Below are 24,560 nucleotides of genomic sequence, written 5' to 3'. Positions count from 1 at the left end.
GGAGGTGCCACGCCGCCATTTTCGGTAACCCCCACTTTTATGCGTGAGAGTGGTTTTAATATCATTTAGCTCTATAGCACTTTTGAGGATCCTGCCATTTATTCTTTCTGATATATTCAGCTTCCAACGCTAAGTATGTATGGGTGCTGCCACGCCCCCTTTTCGTATAACTCCTATTATTTTGCGTTAATATGGAATTGTTATCGTTTATCTCCACACCAATTTCCAAGTCCCTACCTTAAACAATTTTAGATATATTCAGCATGAAAAATTAAGTTTGTATGGGAGGTGCCACGCTCTCTTTTCTGATAACCCCCACTTTTCTGCGTGAGAAGGGTTTTGATATCACCTACCTCTATACCAATTTTGAGCTCCCTACCTTGAACTCTTTTATAGATAATCAGCTTCGAAAATTAAGATTGTATGGGAGGTGCCACGCCCCCTAATATTTTTAAATTTTTTTCTTCGACTAAACCTTCGAGGGGTAACAACAGCCGTTTTCAAGATTTAGCGTTACAATTAAACACCAAATCATTTTTATATATATAGATATTGTACTTGATTATACCAGCTCTGCTCTGTAGTGACTGGTTCTAACTCTTTTATAATTTTACTGGGGGTGAAATTTAATATATCATACCAACATCTTTGAAAAACGCAGTTTCAAAAAATCTGTTGGTTAAGGTTTTTGCGAATTAAGCTAATGAAACATAAATACTACATTTTGCCCATTGCCATGACAACCACGCAGTTCGTTAAGGCCAACCTGCAGAACGGCAAGTTATTTATTTAGCCCAGAGTTAATTTAAAAAATGTTTCAAAAATATATGAGTTTAACCCTTCCTGAAGGTTAACCTGAAGGTTAACTCTGAATTAAAAAGTTAACTTGCCGTTCTGCAAGTAGGCCTAGGTGATTAAAAAACATTGGCGGTATGGGAGTGAGCGTATTTCTGTTCTACCACGGAAGTTTAGATATCAAAATTTTGATTTTTGAAGCAAAGGCAATGGTTTTGATTTTGTCAGTTGCACACAACAACAGTCGGAAATTAGAAAGTCAAGGCTTTCGAAAACTGTCAGCAACTGATATTTTCCGTTTGTTTATCATTTGTGTTTCTTAAACTGGTAACAAAATGAGACCGTATAGTGTATGCACAGTACACATTCTGTCATTTTTTTTTTGGGAACTGTGGTAAAATAAGGCTTCGAAATAAAAAAAAAAAAAATTGATGATGGTGTTATATCAGTTATGAAAGAACACACATGCACACAACTAGATTTGAAGTTAAGATAGATAATTGTTTGTAATTATTGTGTGTCTGAAAAATTTTTATTGGGCTTTGGTTCGAAATTTTTGGAGTTATTGCGTTTTGGTTTGAAGGTTATTGGATTTTGAACACTTTACCTATGTAAAGTACCTATGTATGTGGCCCAGCTCTAGTTTTGTTTGTGAGTAGTCCATTAAATAATTTTTGAAGATTTTTGGGAAAGTTCTCGCTCGTAGGTGTTCCACGGAATACTCTGAAGCATTATCCTGAGCCGAAGTAGGTGGTCCTGGCCTTGGAAGGCGCTATGTAAATTTGACCATATGTTTTCATATGTAAGAAGACCAGTTGTGGTGTACTTTTCTCAACACTTCTAAAGTACTCCTTAAATCTTCCTTACCAGTATAATAGTACTCCACAGCCTATGAAAGAATTTCATATAAACATAACAAAATTTTCAACTCCAAAATTGTAAAAATTATTGCGTTTTGCTATGAAAAGTATTTCTTTGAATGTTCCAGAATGGGTGGACTTTCTGTTTCTTACTTCTCATAAAGGTAATAATAATAATAACAAAGAAAGTGAAGTTAAATCCCACCCATCTCTCAAAAAAAATTGTGCTATTATATTTGTGTACTCTGATATTAATACTTGTTGAAGACATGAGTCAAATATACATATGCATACACGTACAATATTAATATATATAATCCTTACATCTTAATACTTACCTTAAATTTGTAATATATACCTACCCTTTTTAATTATATATAGACATTTCAGAAATACTTACCCTTATTCGAAATACTTACCATTCAGAAATATTTACATTGTATAAAATCACATACTCATACTCATACTCATATTTTACATTCACCCTGTATCGATTTAGTAAGCTACCGTTTGCCTAAAATATGAAGATTTAAGAAATGCATACATATTTTCCTATTTACCTATTTATACACTTACCGTTTTTCTCTCTCCTTAAGTTAAAAAGTAAGCGGTCCAACTGAATGCATTGGGCCGCTTTTAAGTTAGTTATTCGCCATCAGCCTAACTATACAATCGCCTCTAAACCTAAATAAATTTATCTTCGTAAATGGGAAAATTCTTAATACTTAAATAATAATAAAATCTATTGTTATATATTTAAAAACGAAAGTTGTCGCGTTTGATTTATTTTGCAGTGAAGTGTTTCTCCCTAAATCCCTCAGTGCACCTACCCACAATAGTGCAGTTTTATACATGGTCATTTTGGAGCCATAAAAGTGAAACAGTGACCTAAGAAATACTCAAAATTTAAATAAAAAATTAATCATAATTAAATCGGTTTTCGCGACGCGCTATTAACAAAAAATCATGCAAAATAATTTAAAACTATATAAACTTAAAAAGTGCAGTGCTAAAATACCAAATCATACGTACAAAGGTTGATTTAAATATACATATATACAGATAAACAGTGCGTTAGGGTGTACCTTAAAAAGCAAAAAGATAAAGCTGTAAACAGAAAGTATATTTTGCATAATTGTCGCGTTTTGTATTTAATAAAGTGAAGTGCTCAGCCCCTCTACCATTTCCCTGGTGCACCCCTTCCTTTGGAACCATAGTGAATTTAGCGACCAATTGGAAAATAAATACTTACCTATTAATACCAATTTGATAAAAGCTTAAATATAAAGTGAAAATACGATTGAAAATTTAAAATATATATAAATGTAACACAAAAATTAATTATACCTGCGCCTGTGATACATCATAAAATAAAGAAAAAAGAGAAGTGCAAAGTGAAGAACATACATACGTACACATAGTACAACACAAAAAGTGCACATTAGGCAGTCCCAACATATATGATTTTTTTTTCTCAAATAAATCATCTGTTATAAAAAGGATATAAAATATAAGAAATTTGGTGAAAAGCGAAAATAAGAGCTAAAAGGAAAGGGAAACACCTATGAGTTTATATAAAATTGTGCAAGAATACAAAAACCTGTAAAAGAAAAGAATAAATTGCTGAAAATCAAAAGTTATAAAAGAGGTGAAACCCTGAAAACAAAATTTGATTAAAAAAGAGGTGAAAATATAGAAAGAGTGGGGTACCGAGCTTGAAAAAAAAAGACCTGAAAACCAAAGTTAATAAAAAAAAATAAATAAAAATCGCACAAAAACACGAGCAGTAGACCTGTAATAGTGGTACAAAGGAAATCCAAAAAAAGCCAACAACAGCAACGTGAGTCTCAGCAACAGAAGCAACAGAAAGGTAACGGGTTCATCGGCTAAGAGGATATCACGGTACAGTACATTCAAAACATATTAGAATTGAAACCAGCGGTAAGTGCGCATATATTACGTATGTAAGTCTCATAGCGGTTCCAATTTACGGTAAATTCGAAATACATAATCTCTTATTTCTCAAATATAAATCTCGAGAGACTTGGAAATTAGTCCGCTACACTCAAACATACATACGTAATATACTTATAACACAATATTCTCAAATCCCATCACGTATATACCCCACGGCGTATTAACTCTCCATACCCACTGGCACATTCCCGTTATCAATTGCTGTCTCACAGGCATAAGAGCACTGTATTGAGTCTCTCATTCTCAATCCCAACAAAAGAACAAAATATAACCGCAAAATTCCCAAATTGGAGTCTCCCACTTGTGCCAGTGTATATATTATACATATATATATATAAAAAAAAAAAAAAAATCTAACCCCAATCCGCTAACTGCACTTAGACGCGCTAAGGCAGGACAGAAACAAGTAAAACAAAACACCTTCACTAGGGTGTATTAACAAAACCCCAGCAACGAGCATAATTGTAATTAAGTAAATAATATTTAAAAATATTTGCACAACCGCAAAATATTTCGCCTACTTAATTTTTCCACAAAAAAAAAAAAAAAAAACAACAACGACCCACCCTAATATAAACAAAATACTGGCACACAATTAAATACATATAAATAAGATCCAGCTATTTGCTCATTTTCTCATCTCGCTGTAAATTCCCGTTCCTGTGTACAAGCATTAGACTGTGTCACAAGAATTTATAAGCCGGAAAATAGTTAAGACCAAAATTATATTTCAAACATAGTAGAATTAAAGTGTCCTATCAATTAATATACTACTACCTCACTCAGCACTGCTTAAAATTTAACCAAGCAATACATTTAGAACCCTTCTCATTTGGTATCCCATATTATAATATTATAATTAACACCTGTTTACCCTGAACAAAACCAATATGAGCAAAAAAGCAAATGACACTCTTGATGTAGGTCAACCCGACACAAGTCTTGATACTTTCATTTTCGAAAGCAATAGACTAGAGGCCTTTTACTCAAAGTGGTCAGCAACCCTGCTAGCTGACCAAACTGAGTCACTTCTCAAGGTAAAAACACAACAGCTCGAAAGATTGTGGGAATCACTCCTAGATTCCTACAGAAATGTATCTCTTTCTCCATCCCATCAGGAGTCCACCGATTCGATAGAGCAAAAATACCAAAAGTGCTCTGAAAGCTATGAAATTTGCATGTCACAAATTATGGACGCCATACAACTACTGCGACCCTCACCTCAAATATCTCAGCCCTTAAATCCCCCAAATACTTCTAACTCATCACAAGTATACCTCAAAGTACCACCCTGCGATACTGAAATATTCCACGGCGGATACGAAGACTGGCCTGCATTCAGGGATATGTTTACGGCAGTCTACGGCAATCACCCCAAACTCACTCAAGCTCAAAAACTATATCACCTACGGCAGAAAACGAGAGGCCAAGCAGGTCAGTTAGTGAAGCAATACCCTCTCACAGACAACAGTTTTCAGTTAGCATGGGACGCCCTCAAAGCTCGGTACGAAAACCGAAGAATATTGGTTGACAACCAACTGAAGACCCTCTTTAGTCTTCAGCAAATTTTCTCAGAAAATGGTGAGCAAATTCAAAAGCTGCAAACCACCATAAATAATTGTTTGTGCACCCTGGAAGCACAAGGTATCCCAACCTCTAATTGGGACCCCATTCTTGTGTATATTTGCTCCTCAAAGCTGCCCAGTGAAACCCTGTCCCTATGGGAGCAATCTATTACTTCTCGGAAAGAGTTGCCACTGTGGTCAGATATGGACAAATTTTTGACTTCCAGATACGAAGTAGTAGAGAGACTCCACAATTACCGACCAGGTAAGCCTAGAAATCCTCTACCAAACTTCACACCCAGGTCCACAAACCAAAACTCAATCCACAACTCCACGTTCTCAAATAAAAACAGAACAAATAATTTTCACTCTAATAATCATCACTCAAAACCACAGCAAGTCTCTTGCAAGCTGTGTAACTCAAACCACTCAATGATGTTTTGTGTGAAATTCAAAGAGCTTACGGTAGCAGACCGCCTCAAATTTGTAAAAGAAAACAATTATTGCGAGAATTGTTTGTCATACTCACATCTCAAGCGTGATTGTCAGAGCAAGTTTTCATGCGTTTATTGCCAAAAACGACATCACTCTCTCCTCCATTGTCAACAACATCAGAACGCATCTCGGGCAACAGGCCTCAGACCCCAAAATACACTAGCCCAAACCACAATCCCATATCAAATAAATGATGAACAAGCATCGACATCAAGGCAAGCAGCGACTGAAGCAGCGGCGCAGAAACACCAGGACTCAACAACCCACACGGTCTCGTCACATTTCTCCAGTAGCTGTGAAACAACACTACTCCCAACGGCACTAGTCCCCATTCACCACGCCGGGGAGTACCATAAAATTCGCGCACTTATTGACCAAGGCTCTCAGAAAACATTTTTGGCAACCCGAATCCAAAAAATGTTAGGCCTCCCAACAAAAAATGCAAGATATGAAATCTCAGGAATGGGAGGCACAGTGGTGCAAAAAGCAAACAAAATCTGCGAGGTAACTCTTTGCTCCTCAGACTTAAGCAAAGAGATTAGCACCAACGCAATTTTGCTCCCACAACTCACTCATTTTCTTCCCAATAAGAAAATCTCAAAGGTCAGCTTAGAGGCATTCCAATCTCTCCAGCTCGCAGATCCTAACTGTCTCCATCCCTCAAAAATAGACATGGTTATAGGAAGCGATATAATTCCCCAAATACTGCTCGATGGTCTGCAAAGAAATCCGCAAGAAACCCTTATAGCTCAAAACACAATATTTGGATGGGTTCTCAGCGGACTAGTAAAGGAACTAGTCTCCACCTACTCTACACAAGCCAGTGAATCAACAGAACCGGACATCAGCACTCTACTCAAACGGTTCTGGGAACAGGAAGAGATCCACACAACTCTGTCCAGATCACCGGAGGACCAATTTTGTGAGGCCCTCTACACATCTACAACTACAAGAAGAGAAGATGGACGTTACGTCGTAAAACTTCCCTTTAAACCCAATTTCCCCCACTCATTGGCACTAGGGCACTCCCGCCCATCAGCGCAGCAACAATACATCAGTGTAGAAAGGAGTCTGGAAAAAAAGCCCGAATTATGTTACTCAGAGTACTCAGAAGTACTCACAGAGTACCTCCAAATGGACCACATGCAGCCCGCTCCAAACACAGAGGTAATCAGAAATGGTAAATATTTCTCATTTTACCTCCCTCATCACGCTGTTCTCAAACCCGACAGCAAAACCACAAAGGTTCGCGTGGTATTTAATGCATCAAAGACATCGCACTCAGGAAACTCTCTGAATGATGTTTTATACCCAGGCCCGATTCTCCAAAACGACTTGACGTCAATAATTCTCAATTGGCGCCTCTACAAGTTCGTGTTCAATGGCGATATCGAAAAAATGTATCGCCAAATTCTCGTCAAGGAAGAGGATCAAGACTTTCAGAGAATTCTCTTTCGGAAAGCTCCTCACCAGCCACTCCAAGACTTTAAGTTGAAAACCGTCACTTTCGGTGTAAACTGCGCTCCATTTCTCGCAATCCGTACACTCCACCAACTCGCTCAGGATTGCGAAGAAACTCACCCGCTCGCTAAAGACATCATTCTTCGAGAAACTTACGTAGATGACGTCCTCTCAGGCGGGCATAATATACAGTCCACTCTCGCTTCCATGAATCAAACTATCGAAGCTCTAAAATCCGCTGGCTTTCCACTCAAAAAAATCACTGCAAACAGAGCAGAAATCCTCAATTCGATTCCAGCCTCTGATGTCTTAGATGCGGAATTTCTTAAATTCCATGACACCAGCTCCACTAAAACTCTGGACATAAGATGGAATGCTCTAACTGACTCCTTTTCGTACTCTTACGACCCAATACCGGACTCTACGTCACACACAAAACGGCAAATACTCTCGGCCGTAGCTAAGCTGTTTGATCCCGCAGGATGGCTTTCGCCAATAATGATCCAAGCCAAAATTCTCCTCCAACAGCTATGGTTAGAAGGCACCGACTGGGATGAACAGGTCAAACCCGCAGCTGTTCATAAGTGGAACACTTTCCGGGAAAGTCTCCCAGCCATAAGCAATATACGTATTCCACGATGGGTGCAATTCGCCCCAAATAAATGCATCCAAATACACGGTTTCTCAGATGCCTCAGAAAAAGCATATGCAGCATGCGTCTATATCAGAGTACAACATGATGAAAACTCCTTCTCATCTCAGCTTTTCGTGGCTAAAACCAAAGTCACTCCTCTACAGACGATTAGCTTACCACGATTAGAACTCTGTGGCGCAGTACTGTTATCAAAATTAGTAGCAAACACTCAATCCCAATTAAATCTGCCACCACACGAACTGACACTCTGGTCAGACTCCGCCATCGTGTTGGCTTGGCTAGAAAAACCCCCACATACATGGAAAACCTACGTGGCAAACAGAATCACCGTGATTCTACAGAACGTTAGTAACGCATCTTGGCACCACGTACCCAGTGCTGACAACCCCGCCGATTTAGGAACCCGAGGATGCAAGCCGCAAGACTTAGCTGACTCTTCGTTATGGTGGAATGGACCCCAATGGCTCTCTAAACCGAGCTCGTTCTGGCCAAAATACGTCCCTTCTACCTCAACCCCTCCGGAGAAGAAACTCGTAGAAGCCTGGCATGCTGTCGATCATGCCGATATACTGGAACGATTCTCATCATATCCGCGCGCGTTAAGAGTTGTGGCCTTCATGTACCGGTTTATCCGCCAAACCCAGAAACAACCAATTTCCAGTTCCCTAGTTCTCACGCAGGAAGAACTATATTTCGCAAAAATTAAACTCATCATGTTAACGCAACGCCATCATTTCCCAGCAGAATTCGCGCAATTAGAAGCCTCAAACCACATCAGCAAGAAAAGTTCATTGTTGACCCTCAATCCCGTCCTAGATAACGCTGGCATCCTGCGAGTTAAGGGTCGTTTAGCTAATGCCGACATCAGCGAGAATGAACGGTATCCGATAATTATACCAGATAACTCCAAGTTCTGCTCACTGCTACTAGACTTTCTCCACAAAGTATTGCTTCATGCTGAGGTGCAACTGATGATTCGCATGATTCAAGCGGAATACTATATTCCCCGCATCAAGCAGAAAGTAAAGAAATGCATATTCCAATGCAAGACGTGCACGATATACAAACAACAAATGCGTTCACAAATAATGGCCCCTCTACTCCCCGAACGTGCCACTTACTCCGTGCCATTTCACGTAACAGGAGTTGACTTCGCTGGTCCATTTATGGTGAAAACGTCCCTCTTACGACGAGCTTCTCACACGAAAGCGTACGTTTGCGTATTCGTCTGCTTCTCCACTAAAGCAGTCCACCTCGAATCATGCACAAGTTTGACAACTGAAGCCTTCAGAGCCGCCTTCACTCGCTTCGTAGGGCGACGCGGATTACCCCACAAAATAATGTCTGACAACGGAAAGACGTTTGTTGGCGCACAACGAGCGATCCAGAGGGAGATAGCCCTATTCCTCAAAGAAGCAGCTGTTGATATTGCACAAAGGTATGCGGTACAGGGCCTCTCTTGGCAATTCATACCGCCGTATGCCCCACACATGGGCGGCCTATGGGAAGCCGCAGTAAAAAGCTTCAAAAGCCATTTCACAAAAGTAGCTGGAAATCAAAAGTTTACATTTGAGGAATTCACCACTCTCCTCATTCGAATCGAAGCAGTGCTCAATTCTCGCCCTCTCTCTCCCATGTCACAGGATCCAAGCGACTTATTAGCCCTAACTCCTGGACATTTTCTTCGAGGAGCCCCCTTAACTTCCTCACCCGAACCGAATGCCGAAAACGTATCCCCTACTACGAAATGGCAAAGATTAAAGGTTCTGCATCACCAGTTCAGCTCACGTTGGAAGAGCGAGTACCTACAAACCTTGCATAAAAGATATAAATGGAAACATCCCCAACAAAATATTCGCGAAGGAGATATGGTCGTTATTAAAGACGACCTTCACCCCCCCAATGAATGGCGTTTGGGCCGAGTTATCAAACTCCATGCGGGCGCCGATCAACGGGTTCGTGTGGTAGATGTCCGCACCCAAGCAGGTATAGTCACGCGAAACATTACTAAACTCTGCCTCCTCCCATCTCAGGAACTGCCGCCATAGCAACTCTCTTCATCAGCGTAGAATCTTCAACAAAGTCGACGGAACCTCAGAGGATCTCGAAGAGCGTCTACATCCCTCAGTTCCGCAGGCCGGCCGCCATGTTGAAGACATGAGTCAAATATACATATGCATACACGTACAATATTAATATATATAATCCTTACATCTTAATACTTACCTTAAATTTGTAATATATACCTACCCTTTTTAATTATATATAGACATTTCAGAAATACTTACCCTTATTTGAAATACTTACCATTCAGAAATATTTACATTGTATAAAATCACATACTCATACTCATACTCATATTTTACATTCACCCTGTATCGATTTAGTAAGCTACCGTTTGCCTAAAATATGAAGATTTAAGAAATGCATACATATTTTCCTATTTACCTATTTATACACTTACCGTTTTTCTCTCTCCTTAAGTTAAAAAGTAAGCGGTCCAACTGAATGCATTGGGCCGCTTTTAAGTTAGTTATTCGCCATCAGCCTAACTATACAATCGCCTCTAAACCTAAATAAATTTATCTTCGTAAATGGGAAAATTCTTAATACTTAAATAATAATAAAATCTATTGTTATATATTTAAAAACGAAAGTTGTCGCGTTTGATTTATTTTGCAGTGAAGTGTTTCTCCCTAAATCCCTCAGTGCACCTACCCACAATAGTGCAGTTTTATACAATACTTAAACTGAATGTTCCCCCAATACTTACCAAATCGGTGAGAGCATTATCTCTAATAGCACTTCCCAAGAGTGTAGATATGTGTCAGGCTCAAAGAAGTGATCTTCACAGCTATAGCCGCTATTAATATATTAATGTCATTGATAAGTTTTTTTTTAAAGAGAAAAGAAAGTTTAAAGCTTACGTTATTTCCAATTCCGGACCTGTGCGATAACATGCTCCCATATCTTTAGCCTCCAATATCGATTGCAATATTCGCGCCAAATTGCCTTCAAAGTCGAGTGCCCATTGATTGAGTGTTGAAACAGCTACAGTAATTTTTCGACCCATATCGTGGAGCTGTTGATTGCTGGAAATGAGTGATGACCGAGTTTATGGATTATGCAATGGCAGTAGAGAAAATCCGAAATGGAGCGTAAATTCGTTTTCGATTTCGTTATAAAGCTAATGTTGATTTGTTAAATATTAGCGATAAAAATATTATTGTCAAATGTGTCGGATAATTGCGTTCGTTGAATCCGAATAATATACGCTTTGGACATAAGGTGCGTCCTATTTGACTATCTGCAATAAAAATAAACAGTTGACGTTGATTAATAATTAAAAATTAATCTTCAATGAAATCAAAGCAATAAAAAATAGCAAATATTTATTACTTTGCAGGGTTCTCAGCAATTACAATCTAAGTGTAATGACGCACATCTTGTCTTTGAGACATAGCTCCACGAATAAAAAAGATGTGCCTACATACATAAATACAAAACAGTGTGACGCTATTCAGTACTTTTGGTTTGTTATTGTTTATTGGCAACTTTCAGTTCCTACTAAGGAGCCTTACATTGCCAGAAACAGAGTAGCAGTGATTTACCCTCATCTCCCATACAATTTTTTGTATCGATCAAACATTTGCCATTTGCAGTGAAGTAAGAGGGTGATGGGGCTAATTGTACAAACGTGCAATATAAATAAGTATTATGTTCGGTCTATACCTATAACTGCTTTTTATTTTGTGTTAGAATGCATTACGCTAGTTTCCAAAATACAAATCGGAAAAATTTCTGATTTTTGACATCAATAGTACAGTACTATCTTTTAAAAATCTTTTGTTCAAATTCTTCTTTAAAATCGGTACAATATGCATTATTTCGTTCGAAATTATCATAGAAAAATTCTGTTTCTACTAAGTAGTTCTAAAAAAATTATCTATTAGAAAGAAAATGGAACGATAATCAGCCCTGCCTCTAAAGGGGGCCGTTTAGAAGTTAAGAGACATTTGTTATTTTCAAGTTTTAAAACTTTCTTATTAGGTGTGGATATCTGCCTAGAGTTACATCGAAATCCAGCTAATAACCTAAGTTCACATTCAAATCATTCATCGACAACCACACACTCAAGCAAATTTTGCAATAATAGAAGGTGTGTTTTTTTTACTGCTTAGTGTATAACTTTATCTGCACTTATGAAGTTGTTGCGCAGGCATGCTTAACCAACGAACCGATATCATTTCGTTACGATAATTAACGTTAATAAACGAAACAAAGTAATTTCGTTTCGTTTATTAACGTTCAGAACGTCAAATTAACGAAATGATTTCGTTTCGTTTTCTGCCATATCAAAACGAAATCAAATCGTTTATGTTGATTATTAATTTCAAACTATGCTGGCAAAGCTGATTGATGGCGGAGTCATTAAAGGTGAAAGCATGAGCTAAGCTGATTGCAACTTCTCTCATGAATTTTGACAGTACGAACATTTCTCAGAGTATTTTTGACATTACCACCAACGAATTACGCAAATAAACTACATGGAGTTTGTATGTGTATGTCCGCTCGCTGTTACCACCTTACGGCTTCACCATGGCTATAGCATTGCCAGCACAATTCAAACATAAAGTATCACGGTTTTGTTAACGTTTTTAACCTTAACGAAAGCTTTTCGTTTCGGTTAAAAACGAGATACAATTTATCTTGATAATTTCTTTATCGATAATATTTCGAAGTGTTTCAACGAAAACGGTGGAAATTTTTTGATAAACGATTAGCTTAACGTTAAGGTGCATCCCTGTTGTTGCGTATAGAATTAGTACTAACAAGCAAGGAAGGTTAAGTTCGGGTGTAACCGAACATTACATACTCAGTTGAGAGCTATGGTGACAACACAAGGGAAAATAACCATGTAGGAAAATGAACCGAGGGAAACCCTGGAATGTGTATCAAATGAAAGGCATTAAAGAGTATTTTATGAGGGAGTGGGCCATAGTTCTATAGGTGGACGCCATTTAGGGATATAGCCATAAAGGTGGATCAGGGTTGACTCTAGAACGCGTTTGTACGATATGGGTATCAAATGAAAGGTGTTAATGAGTATTTTAAAAGGGAGTAATCGTTAGTTCCATAGGTGGACGCCGTTTCGAGATATCGCCATAAAGGTGGACCAGGGGTGACCCTAGAATTTGTTTGTACAATATGGGTATCAAAAGAAAGGTGTTAATGAGTATTTTAAAAGGGAGTAATCCTTAGTCCCATAGGTGGACGCCGTTTCGAGATATCGCCACAAAGGTGGACCAGGGGTGACCCTAGAATTTCTTTGTACAATATGGGCATCAAACGAATGGTGTTAATGAGTATTTTAAAAGGGAGTGGGCCTTAGTTCTATAGGTGGATGCGTTTTCGAGATATCGCCATAAAGGTTGACCAGGGGTGACTCTAGAACGCGTTTGTACGATATGGGTATCAACTGAAAGGTGTTAATGAGTATTTTAAAAGGGAGTAATCGTTAGTTCCATAGGTGGACGCCGTTTCGAGATATCGCCATAAAGGTGGACCAGGGGTGACCCTAGAATTTGTTTGTACAATATGGGCATCAAACGAAAGGTGTTAATGAGTATTTTAAAAGGGAGTGGGCCTTAGTTCTATAGGTGGACGCCGTTTCGAAATATCGCCATAAAGGTTGACCAGGGGTGACTCTAGAACGCGTTTGTACGATATGGGTATTAAATGAAAGGTGTTAATGAGTATTTTAAAAGGGAGTAATAGTTGGTTCCATAGGTGGACGCCGTTTCGAGATATCGCCATAAAGGTGGACCAGGGGTGACCCTAGAATTTGTTTGTACAATATGGGTATCAAATGAAAGGTGTTAATGAGTATTTTAAAAGGGAGTAATCCTTAGTTCCATAGGTGGACGCCGTTTCGAGATATCGCCCTAAAGGTGGACCAGGGGTGACCCTAGAATTTGTTTGTACAATATGGGTATCAAATGAAAGGTGTTAATGAGTATTTTAAAAGGGAGTAATCCTTAGTTCCATAGGTGGACGCCGTTTCGAGATATCGCCATAAAGGTGGACCACGGGTGACCCTAGAATTTGTTTGTACAATATGGGTATCAAAATAAAGGTGTTAATGAGTATTTTAAAAGGGAGTAATCCTTAGCTCCATAGGTGGACGCATTTTCGAGATATCGCCATAAAGGTGGACCAGGGGTGACCCTAGAATTTGTTTGTACAATATGGGTATCAAAAGAAAGGTGTTAATGAGTATTTTAAAAGGGAGTAATCCTTAGTTCCATAGGTGGACGCCGTTTCGAGATATCGCCATAAAGGTGGGCCAGGCGTGACTCTAGAATTCGTTTGTGCAATATGGGTATCAAACGAAAGAAGTTAATGAGTATTTTATAAGGGAGTGGGCCTTAGTTCTATAGGTGGACGCCTTTTCGAGGTATCGCAATAAAGGTGGACCAGGGGTGACTCTAGACTTTGTTTGTACGATATGGGTATCAAATGAAAGGTGTTAATGAGTCATTTTAAAAGGGAGTGGGCCTTCGTTCTATAGGTGTTCGCCTTTTCGAGATATCGCCATAAAGGTGGACCAGGGGTGATTGTAGAATATGTTTGTACGATATGGGTATCAAATGAAAGGCGTTAATGAGTATTTTAAAAGGGCGTGGGGCTTAGTTCTATAGGTGGACGCCTGTTCGAGATATCGCCATAAAGGTGGAACAGGGGTGACTCTAGAATGAGTTTGTACGATATGGGTATCAAATTAAAGGTATTAATGAGAGTTTTAAAAGGGAGAGGTGTGAAGGCGTTTTCCAGATATCGACCAAAATGTGGACCAGGGGTGACCCTAGAATTTGTTTGTACGATATGGGTATCAAATGAAAGGTGTTAATGGGTATTTTAAAAGGGAGTAATCCTTAGTTCCATAGGTGGACGCCGTTTCAAGATATCTCCATAAAGGTGGACCAGGGGTGACCCTAGAATTTGTTTGTACAATATGGGTATCAAAAGAAAGGTGTTAATGGGTATTTTAAAAGGGTGGGATCCTTAGTTCCATAGGTGGACGCCGTTTCGAGATATCGCCATAAAGGTGGACCAGGGGTGACCCTAGAATTTGTTTGTACGATATGGGTATCAAATTAAAGGTATTAATGAGGGTTTTAAACGGGAGTGGGCCTTAGTTCTATGGGTGGACGCCTTTTCGAGATATCGCTATAAAGGTGGACCAGGGGTGACTCTAGAATGCGTTTGTACAATATGGGTATCAAACGAAAGGTGTTAATGAGTATTTTAAAAGGGAGTGGCCCTAGTTCTATAGGTGGACGCCGTTTTGAAATATCGCCATAAAGGTGGACCAGGGGTGACTCTAGAATGTGTTTGTACGATATGTATCAAATTAAAGGTATTAATGAGGGTTTTAAAAGGGAGTGGTGGTAGTTGTATAGGTGGTCGCCTTTTCGAGATATCGCCATAAAGGTGGACCAGGGGTGACGCTAGAATGCGTTTGTACAATATGGGTATCAAACGAAAGGTGCTAATGAGTATTTTTAAAAGGGAGTGGGGCTTCGTTCTATAGGTGGTCGCCTTTTCGAGATATCGTCATAAAGGTGGACCAGGGGTGACTCTAGAATATGTTTGTACGATATGGGTATCAAATGAAAGGTGTTAATAACTATTTTAAAAGGGCGTGGGGCTTAGTTCTATAGGTGGACGCCTTTTCGAGATATCACCATAAAGGTGGACCAAGGGTGACTCTAGAATGTATTTGTACGATATTGGTATCAAATTAAAGGTATTAATGAGAGTTTTAAAAGGGATTGGTGGTAGTTGTATATGTGAAAGCGTTTTCCAGATATCGACCAAAATGTGGACCAGGGTGACCCAGAACATCATCTGTTGGATACCGCTAATTTATTTATATATGTAATACCTGCCAAGATTTTAAGGGTTTTTTATTTCGCCCTGCAGAACTTTTTCATTTTCTTCTACTTAATATGGTAGGTGTCACAACTTATTTATAAAGTTTTTTTTTCGCGTCAATAAAACAATCCAATTACCTTACCATGTTTCATCCCTTTTTTCGTATTTGGTATATAATTATGGCATTTTTTCATTTTTCGTAATTTTCGATATCGAAAAAGTGGGCGTGGTCATAGTCGGCTTTCGTTCATTTTTCATACCAAGATAAAGTGAGTTCAAGTAAGCACGTGAACTAAGTTCATTAAAGATATGTCGATTTTTGCTCAAGTTATCGTGTTAACGGCCATGCGGAAGGACAGACGGACGACTGTGTATAAAAACTGGGCGTGGCATCTACCGCCCATTTTCACAGAAAACAGTTATCGTCATAAAATCTATGCCCCTACCAAATTTCAAAAGAATTGGTTAATTTTTGTTCGACTTATGGCGTTAAAAGTATCCTAGACAAATTAAATGAAAAAGGGCGGAGCCACGCCCATTTTGAAATTTTCTTTTATTTTTGTTTTTTGTTGCACCATATCATTACCGGAGTTGAATGTTGACATAATTTACTTATATACTGTAAAGATATTAAATTTTTTGCTAAAATTTTACTTAAAAAAAATTTTTTTTTAAAAGTGGGCGTGGTCCTTCTCCGATTTTGCTAATTTTTATTAAGCGTACATATAGTAATAGGAGTAACGTTCCTTTCAAATTTCATCATGATATCTTCAACGACTGCCAAATTACAGCTTGCAAAAGTTTTAAATTACCTTCTTTTAAAAGTGGGCGGTGCCACGCCCATTGTCCAAAATTTTACTAATTTTCTATTCTGCGTCATAAGTTCAACTCATCTACCAAGTTTCGTCGCTTTAGCTGTCTTTTGTAATGAATTATCGCACTTTTTCGGTTTTTCGAAATTTTCGATATCGAAAAAGTGGGCGTGGTTATAGTCCGATATCGTTCATTTTAAATAGCGATCTGAGATGAGTGCTCAGGAACCTACATACCAAATTTCATCAAGATACCTCAAAATTTACTCAAGTTATCGTGTTAACGGGCGGACGGACGGACGGACGGACATGGCTCAATCAAATTTTTTTTCGATCCTGATTATTTTGATATATGGAAGTCTATATCTATCTCGATTCCTTTATATATGTACAACCAACCGTTATCCAATCAAACTTAATATACTCTGTGAGCTCTGCTCAACTGAGTATAAAAAGTGTGTGTCTCCACCATTCGCCACATTTGATTTTTGAATGCGTTATGCGCTATGACCGAAAGACTGCGTTTCTCTTTATTTCTCCATACACTACAACTATGTGTAATTGCCGATAAGCGTCGCAAACGCAGATGTATATGCAAGTAAAAACAACGGCCAGTATCCTAAAATGCTACCTTCCCGAATTCGGGATTTACGGAAATTGTAACAATTTATGAAAAATGAGAAATATTTCCTTTCACACTTGTTGTTGTTGTGGTGTTGTAGCCCGAAGGCTTTGGGGAGTGTTATCGATGTGATGGTCCTTTGCCGGATACACATCCGGTACGCTCCGGTAACACAGCACCATTAAGTTGCTAGCCCGACCATCTCGGGAACGATTTATATGGCCACATTAAACCTTCAGGCCATCCCTCCCTCCATGAGGAGCTTGGGGTCGCCAGAGCCTCGTCTGTTAGTGAAACAGGATTCGCCGCTGATAGCTGAGGTTGACAATTGGGTTTGGAGAAGCTGTATATTGCGCTGGCAACCTGAAGGGTTGCGCTACCAGCCCCTTGAATATGATATGTTAGTCGCCTCTTATGACATGCATACCTACCGCGGGTATATTCTGACCCCCTAACCCGCTGGGGGAACCTTTCACACCTCTTGCGCAACGAAATCGAAGTTTTGCTCCATACCAATACGTAAACAGTTTTTGGAGGGGTGACATAAAGTATACCGAAGTATATCTCAAAAGTAGGCGTGGTTACCGTTCGATTTAGCCCATTTTCAACAACAATCTATTCTGGCTCTAGGTACAATATTACATAAATATATCTTAGTTTTTACTCAAGTTATACTGCTAATACACGGACATACGGGTATGGCTAAATCGAAATTTTTTCGACGCTTATAATTTTACTGTACGGATATATATATTTATTATTTATTTATTTATTTATTTATTTAAAGTCGACAACCAACATAGAATGGTCGAATACATGATATACAAATATATATATGTATATACAGCTCAAAAGTTAAAGTTTAAATACATCGAAATTTCAACAATGTTATATTAGAACATAACAATATCGTCGGTACAATACCAATGTCAGGAATGTGTCATTTTTGTTTCAACGAAATATTATATATTTCAAATTTTGCAAAGCCAAAACAACGAATGTGCATTTTTTTGGAAAAAAAAATTTTAAAACTCATTTTTCAATTAACATTACTTAGTGGTTTACAAAAGTAAACCTTCCAATAGTGGTTGAAAAATACAAAATTAAATCTCTATTGATTTGATCTCTATTTTTAACAATGTCTTCAAGGTTTGAATCGCGTTTTTCTCAAAAGATCAAATATGCACATTCGTGACTTTGGCATTGGACCGACGATATTATATCGTTAGCTTAATGAAAAAATGTGTTAAGTCAACTTTTACGAATTTTATAAGAGACGAAAAAAAAATGAATAATTTTTGAAATAACCTTTTTTTCAAATCTGTGAATGAGGATACCTTAGTTGCAATACTTTTGAGTTTAGAAGCATTGAAAAAGATAAATAAAAATCATGTATGCTAACCCAGCAGCTATTTTATGACTTAGCACAATCTCCGCACTCAAAACAAATTTTTTCTCCTGACTGAGCACTTTTTACTCGATATGTTTCCCCATCACTCCTTCCCTTTAATGATTGAAATATAACACTAAAACTATATATTTCACAAAAAATACTATTTATTTGTCAAACTATTTCTAACGATTCTGATCTGGACACTTTTGCCGGATGGTGCGCAGACAATAATTTATTTTTAAATTCAAACAAATGCTGTTTTGTGTCTTATTCCATTAAGACCACTGCCACATATTTTATCTACAAACTAAATGCTAAATCTCTTAATCCTTCTCAAGAGAGTAAAGACTTGGGTCTAGGTTTTAACTCCAAACTCTCTTTTTCTAAACCAGTGATTTTAAGGACCCTATGACTTTATATATCCTTGGTTGTTGTTGTTGTTGTAACAGTGCTTCGCCCCACCTAATAGGCGCGACCGAGTGACTCGCGTTTCCCTGGGGAGTATGCGTTCCTCTTCCGCAAGTTTTGGGTACTGTTCTTTGAGTACTGGATTCACCGGGCAATTCCTGGCATAAAGGTCCGACGCCTATTTGTGGAGTTCACTGAGGACCTGCTTATGTTTTTTTGCTTCATACGGCTGAGTTCTCAGGTGCCGTATTTCCTCATAATGCTTACGGAGATGACTCCTTAAGCCCCTAGGCGGTGTTACGCTCATCAATCAGATGTCTGTTGGGATGCCCAGGTTTCTGGACAGGAACTGTTTGGTTAGCATCTCATTTCTCTCCCTGATGGGGAGTATTCTCACCTCATTATGTAGATGGTGTTCTGGGGACATAAGAAGACAGCCCGTGGCGGTTCTGGCAGCAGTATTTTGGCAGGCCTGTAGCTTCTTCCAGTGAGTAGTTTTTAGGCTTGGCGACCATATAGGGGGCGCGTAGCATGCAATTGGCTAGCTTTGTATGTGGTACTGAGCGTTTCTTTGTCTTTTCCCCAAGTACTCCCAGGAAAGGCTTTGAGGATTTTATTACGGCTCTGGATTTTCGGTACAATTGCGGCTGCATGCTCACCAAAACGTAGATCCTGATCAAACGTCACACCCAAGGTTTTGGAGTGTAGGACAGTCGGCAGCGTAGTGCCATCGACGTGAATGTTCAAAATGGTCGACATTTGGGACGTCCATGTTGCAAATAAGGTCGCGGAGGATAAAACTGGAGAGATCAGGGAGGTATCCGTTTATTCTGTTGCAAAGCCCATCGACCTGTGGGCCTGGGCCTGTGGCCATTATTGTGCAGTCATCGGCGTAGGAAACGATAGTAACTCCTTCTGATGGCGAAGGTTGCTTAGATATGTAGAAATTAAACAAAAGTGGGGACAGGACACCACCCTGTGGCACCCCTTGTTTAATTCCTCTTGGTTTTGATGTTTCGTTTCTAAATTGCACCGATGCCTGCCGACCACCCAGATAATTTGCGGTCCACCTTTTAAGACATGGGGGAAGGGTAGACCCTTCCAGGTCTTGCAGTAACGTGCCATGGTTGACCGTATCAAAAGCTTTTGATAGTTCTAGCGCAACGAAAATTGACTATGGTGGGGGTTTTGATTTAAACCGCAATTTATCTGGGTGCTAATGGCATTTAGCGCGGTGGTGGTGCTATGGAGTTTTCTGAAGCCATGCTGATGACAGGCTAGCTGCAAATTTGCTTTGAAGTTGGGGAGCAAAATAGCTTCAAGCGTCTTGGCTACTGGCGATAGAAGAGATATCGGGCGATATGCCTCTCCTATGTTAGCTGATTTCCCAGGCTTTAGTAGCGGGACCACCTTGGCCATTTTCCATTTTTCGGGAATGACAAAGGTGGAAAGAGACAGGTTGAAGACATGTGCTAAATATTCGAAACCCTCTTTTCCTAGGCTTTAGATGGTTTTGCTTGACCGATGGCATCCTCAACCTCTTTGGCGGTGATGGTAATTGGTGGCGCGCTGAATTTATGTTTATGTGCGTGTCTGTTGGCCCTCCGTCTACCTTTGTCCACCGTAGAGTGCATTATATATTGTCGGCAGAAAGCGCTCGCGCATTTTTTCGCATCCGACAGCACTTTAACGCCAAAGGCGATTGAAGCTTTGTCATTGTGCCTAGACGGATTCGATAGGGACTTTACGATGGACCAAAGTTTACCTACACCGGCAGAGAGGTTGCAACCGCTTAGGTGCTCCTCCCATTTCGCCCGCTTGTGTTCATCCACAAGCAATCTGATGCGTTGGTTTATATCCCTTATTTGGGGGTCGCCGGGATCGAGCTGTCTTATAAGGTCACGTTCTCTCGAAAAATTTGCGGCCCCGCCGGAAAATGAGGCCGAATTCCGGGAATTCTTCCGGCGGGAATAAAGCAAGCCGAGGCGGATTCAATGACCTTGCTGAAAGCACGCTCCCCGTGGCGGGCATCAGTCGGGAGAGGGCGGGCAGCAAAGCGGCTGTCTGTGAAGGATTTGTACACATCCCACTTTCCTTTTTTAAAGTTTATGAAAGTGCTTTTTTCGGTGACGATGATGCCAATGTTACCATCGGCTTCCAGTTTACGCAGTTTACGAGTTCTGCGCTCATGATTGATATATCCGGCGAACTGGACAGCTTCCTACCATACGTGTGGGGGCGTCTCCGTTTATTGTGCAGAACGTCGTTTCTTCTATTTGATCCGCCAACATCTCACCCCTACTGTCCGCCCGCAAGTTTGAATGCCATAAATCGTGATGGGAATTGAAATCGCCTGAGATAATGCGATTGTTGCCAGTGAGTAAGGAGCTGATATTAGGGTGGTATCCACTGGGGCAACAGGTGGCGGGAGGGAGGTAGATGTTAATGCTTTCTAGGTTTGCATCGCCTGACCGGATGAAATGTATGATATTGCACAGAGTGATGTGTAACAAACGCGAGGCCGCCTCCATTTCCGCTCTCGCGATCTTTTCTGTGGACGTTATACCCAGAACAGGTACACAGAGCAGATCTTGCCGTGAGTTTAGTCTCTTGAATCGCAGCAATGCGGATGTTATGCCGCTTCATGAAATCGACTATCTCCGTGATCTTCCCAAGGCCGTCTGTTCTATGTACAGGAGCGACTCGGGATTTTTCCCGACCAAGGACTGCCATTTAATTTGTTGCGTCCCTCCCACAAATTGTCATCCTCCCAGCAGCTCCTTGCAGCGGGACTGCTCCATATTCTCTTGCTCCGGGAAGGTAACGAACCCAATCCGGGTCCGTCTCCTGACCCCCGTCCTGAGAAATGGCTTTGCTGCATCCGCCGGGAAAGAATCTTTTTAGGACGGTCATACTCTTGTCAGTTTCAGCATCGGACAGGTTGTTCTGGGCTGGATCCCAACCAGTCGTCAACATAACTTCTATAAATCTTTTGTGGCTCCTTGTTGTTCACGCCCTAGGACGTCCCGCAGACTGCGCCTTAGCGCCCTCCACTACCTTCCAGCAGCCCCGCTGCTCAGCAAGCCACAACAAGTACCCGCTATTGCTCGCGCCTCACGACGCCACCAACTTTTACGGCTGCTCCCACTCATACCTACAATCTCCGTAGTAGAGTCGGGAACAATGCCGAGCATCAGCCCCTGCCGCCATCTCCCCCCCCCCCCCCCCCCCCCTCTTTTGCGGCAGCAATTGTCTAGGTCAGGGAAACAGACTCTTAGTCTCTACCTGTCTTTGCAACGTTTGCCAGAACAGAATATATATGTTTGCGACATCCACCCAATGCAGCTCCTGCCATGGGGGGTGTCACTTTCCTAGATGTTCTGGTCTCCGCGACGGCAACCCCTCGACGGCTTCATTACGCCATGTTGCCAGGCCGCATACCCAAATACACCGGGTACCCCAATGCTTACCCAAGGACGTCCAGTCCCAGGGCCACAACAGCAGTTGCTCCCTAGCCTTCCACAACCGAGGCGTAGTCACCCGTCACTTAATCCCAGAGTGGTGACGTCTCCCCCTATGCACCATGAGCTACGTCGTATTTTAGAGCGCAGCAAATAGGAAAAAAACTACGAACGATATGCTATATGTAGTGAGAGGTAAGGCAGGTCGCATGTTACTTTTCGTAGTCATTTCGCCTACTAAAGGGAGTTTTTAGGGACTATTTCGTTGTAATTTCGGGACGGCCGTAGGAACTATTCGGGGTCATATCGGGATGGTTGTGTGCACGGTTCGTGGGACTATTTGATGGTTCTTCCAGTGTAATTTCGAGGTCAATTTGTGGTTATTTTCTGTAGATCTTAGGGACTATTTCGGGGTTCTCCAGAGGTCATATAGGGATAACATCTGGGTAATATCGGGATGATTTTGTAGACTAGGGATGAATTCAGGGTGATTTTGGAATGGTTTTGGAGACTATTTCGGTATCATTTTGGAGTAAATTTTTTGGTCATTTCGTAATGGTATTGGGGACTGTTTCAGGGTACTTCCAGGGTTATTTCGAGATCATTCGAGAGTATTTTGCGGATGAATTCGCGGTCTACTTTTGGTTCTTTTCGAAATGAAATTTTGGTTTATTTCAAGGTTCTACCGGGGTAATATCGTAATTAATTGTGGGAACTATTTTGGATCCTCAAAGGTCGTTGTTTAGCTGGAACGTTCAAACGTTGTCTCTGGCATAGGGCAGTATGAGTATATCAACATATGAAGCGCCAGTCATAATTTCCTTAAGCCATGCCTGACCAATAAAAGCATGCCCAGACCATAATTGTGGAGCCCGCACGCTTTACGGTTTTCGTTATATACTTCGAATGGTATTCGGTGATCCCTTTCCACAGTACATGCCATACTTTCATTCGAAAGCGAAATGCGAAAGCAAAAGTAAGTTAAATTGGATACAATGCTTACAAAAGCGAATAATGGAACGCCGAGTGAAAATTCTCCTAACGTTGATTTTGTACTTTTACCCTGCATGACCCTTCGAAGATTATGCTTCGAAAGTAAAATGCGCTGTAGCATTGTATGATCGGTTTTTGAGAAAAGTCAAATTGAGTCATCTGATTCATGTGCAGAGCTAAGCGTTTTAGATTCAGCGAATGATTTAAACAGTGCGTTGGATAATACCGTTTGAGGTATTCAAAACCCAAATGATTTTGCGAAAAATTGTAAAACGCCTTACTGAAAATAACTCCTACACATATGGGGACCCTTTGTAACCTCAATTTAATATTGTACTGTGAAATGAAATAAGACTTAATATACTTCTGTTTATTGCTGAGTTAAATACACTTTGATTATTTTTTTTTTTTTTTTAATTCACATTTAGCTATAAAAATATTCACTTGAAAATCTTCAAAAACACCTGTTATCCATGAATTTAAAAATCCCTCCTACCTTGATATTACAAGACCTTTTATTTTTAGCTGAAAGTAGGTTTCATTATTTAGGGAAACTACTAAAAACACGGCTAATCCGGTTTTTGCGAGTTTGAGAAATAAAAACCGGTTATTTCCAATTGAAAATTTTCGAATAATTCAAAAGCCCATTTTTGAAAAACGTCGAATAATCGAGCACACTAGCCAATACTCTGCAGTCTGACCATGAAATTGGTTTGTATTATAGTTTCTCGGTCTGAGCTCAGCCTTTCTGAAATAGTTTACAGCTAATTTTTCACACACATGTTACGCTAGCCTCAAGATACATAGATACATATGTCACCGGCAACCGTACTTGTTCTTGCGTTACACCCTTATCGACAAAATGTATCTCAACCAGGTATCTGCGCGCGTTGCGCAACATTAGTGGAAGGAGGCCTACATGTACAGGTATGAATGTGGGCATGCGCAAAAAAAAAAAAACGAAATGCAACTGCACATGCGTGGGTGTGAATTGAGTGAAAGTGGTAGGAAATTCCGTTTATACACGAATCGGGGTATGCGCACGATCGAGCTGAAGCTCAGAAAATCATTGCAAAAGTTGGATTTAAAGTGCGTGGGCGTGCCGCGGAAAAGTTAAAGCAAAGT

General features: G+C 40.1%; 1 protein-coding gene across 17 annotated transcripts in view; it reads right to left on the bottom strand.

Moving 5' to 3' along the window:
• Nadsyn (NAD synthetase) overlaps positions 1-24,560 on the bottom strand; it is a 1,223,365-nt gene that overhangs the window by 168,028 nt on the left and 1,030,777 nt on the right. For 16 of the 17 annotated variants that reach the window (XM_067782501.1, XM_067782503.1, XM_067782511.1 and 13 more), the window contains 2 exons: positions 10,736-11,115; positions 10,582-10,671 (listed from right to left, as the gene is read on the bottom strand). In XM_067782501.1, the coding sequence (XP_067638602.1) occupies positions 10,582-10,671; positions 10,736-10,881 (236 nt within the window). In that variant the 5' untranslated portion in view covers positions 10,882-11,115. Of the gene's footprint in view, positions 1-10,581; positions 10,672-10,735; positions 11,116-11,207; positions 11,229-24,560 lie in introns of those variants that run through there. The other variant, XM_067782513.1, reaches the window with a different exon arrangement.

The sequence above is a fragment of the Eurosta solidaginis genome, chromosome 4 (genome assembly GCF_040869045.1).
Source record: "Eurosta solidaginis isolate ZX-2024a chromosome 4, ASM4086904v1, whole genome shotgun sequence".
NCBI classification, from domain to species: Eukaryota; Metazoa; Arthropoda; class Insecta; order Diptera; family Tephritidae; genus Eurosta; species Eurosta solidaginis.
This window is presented reverse-complemented; position numbering and strand designations above follow the sequence as displayed.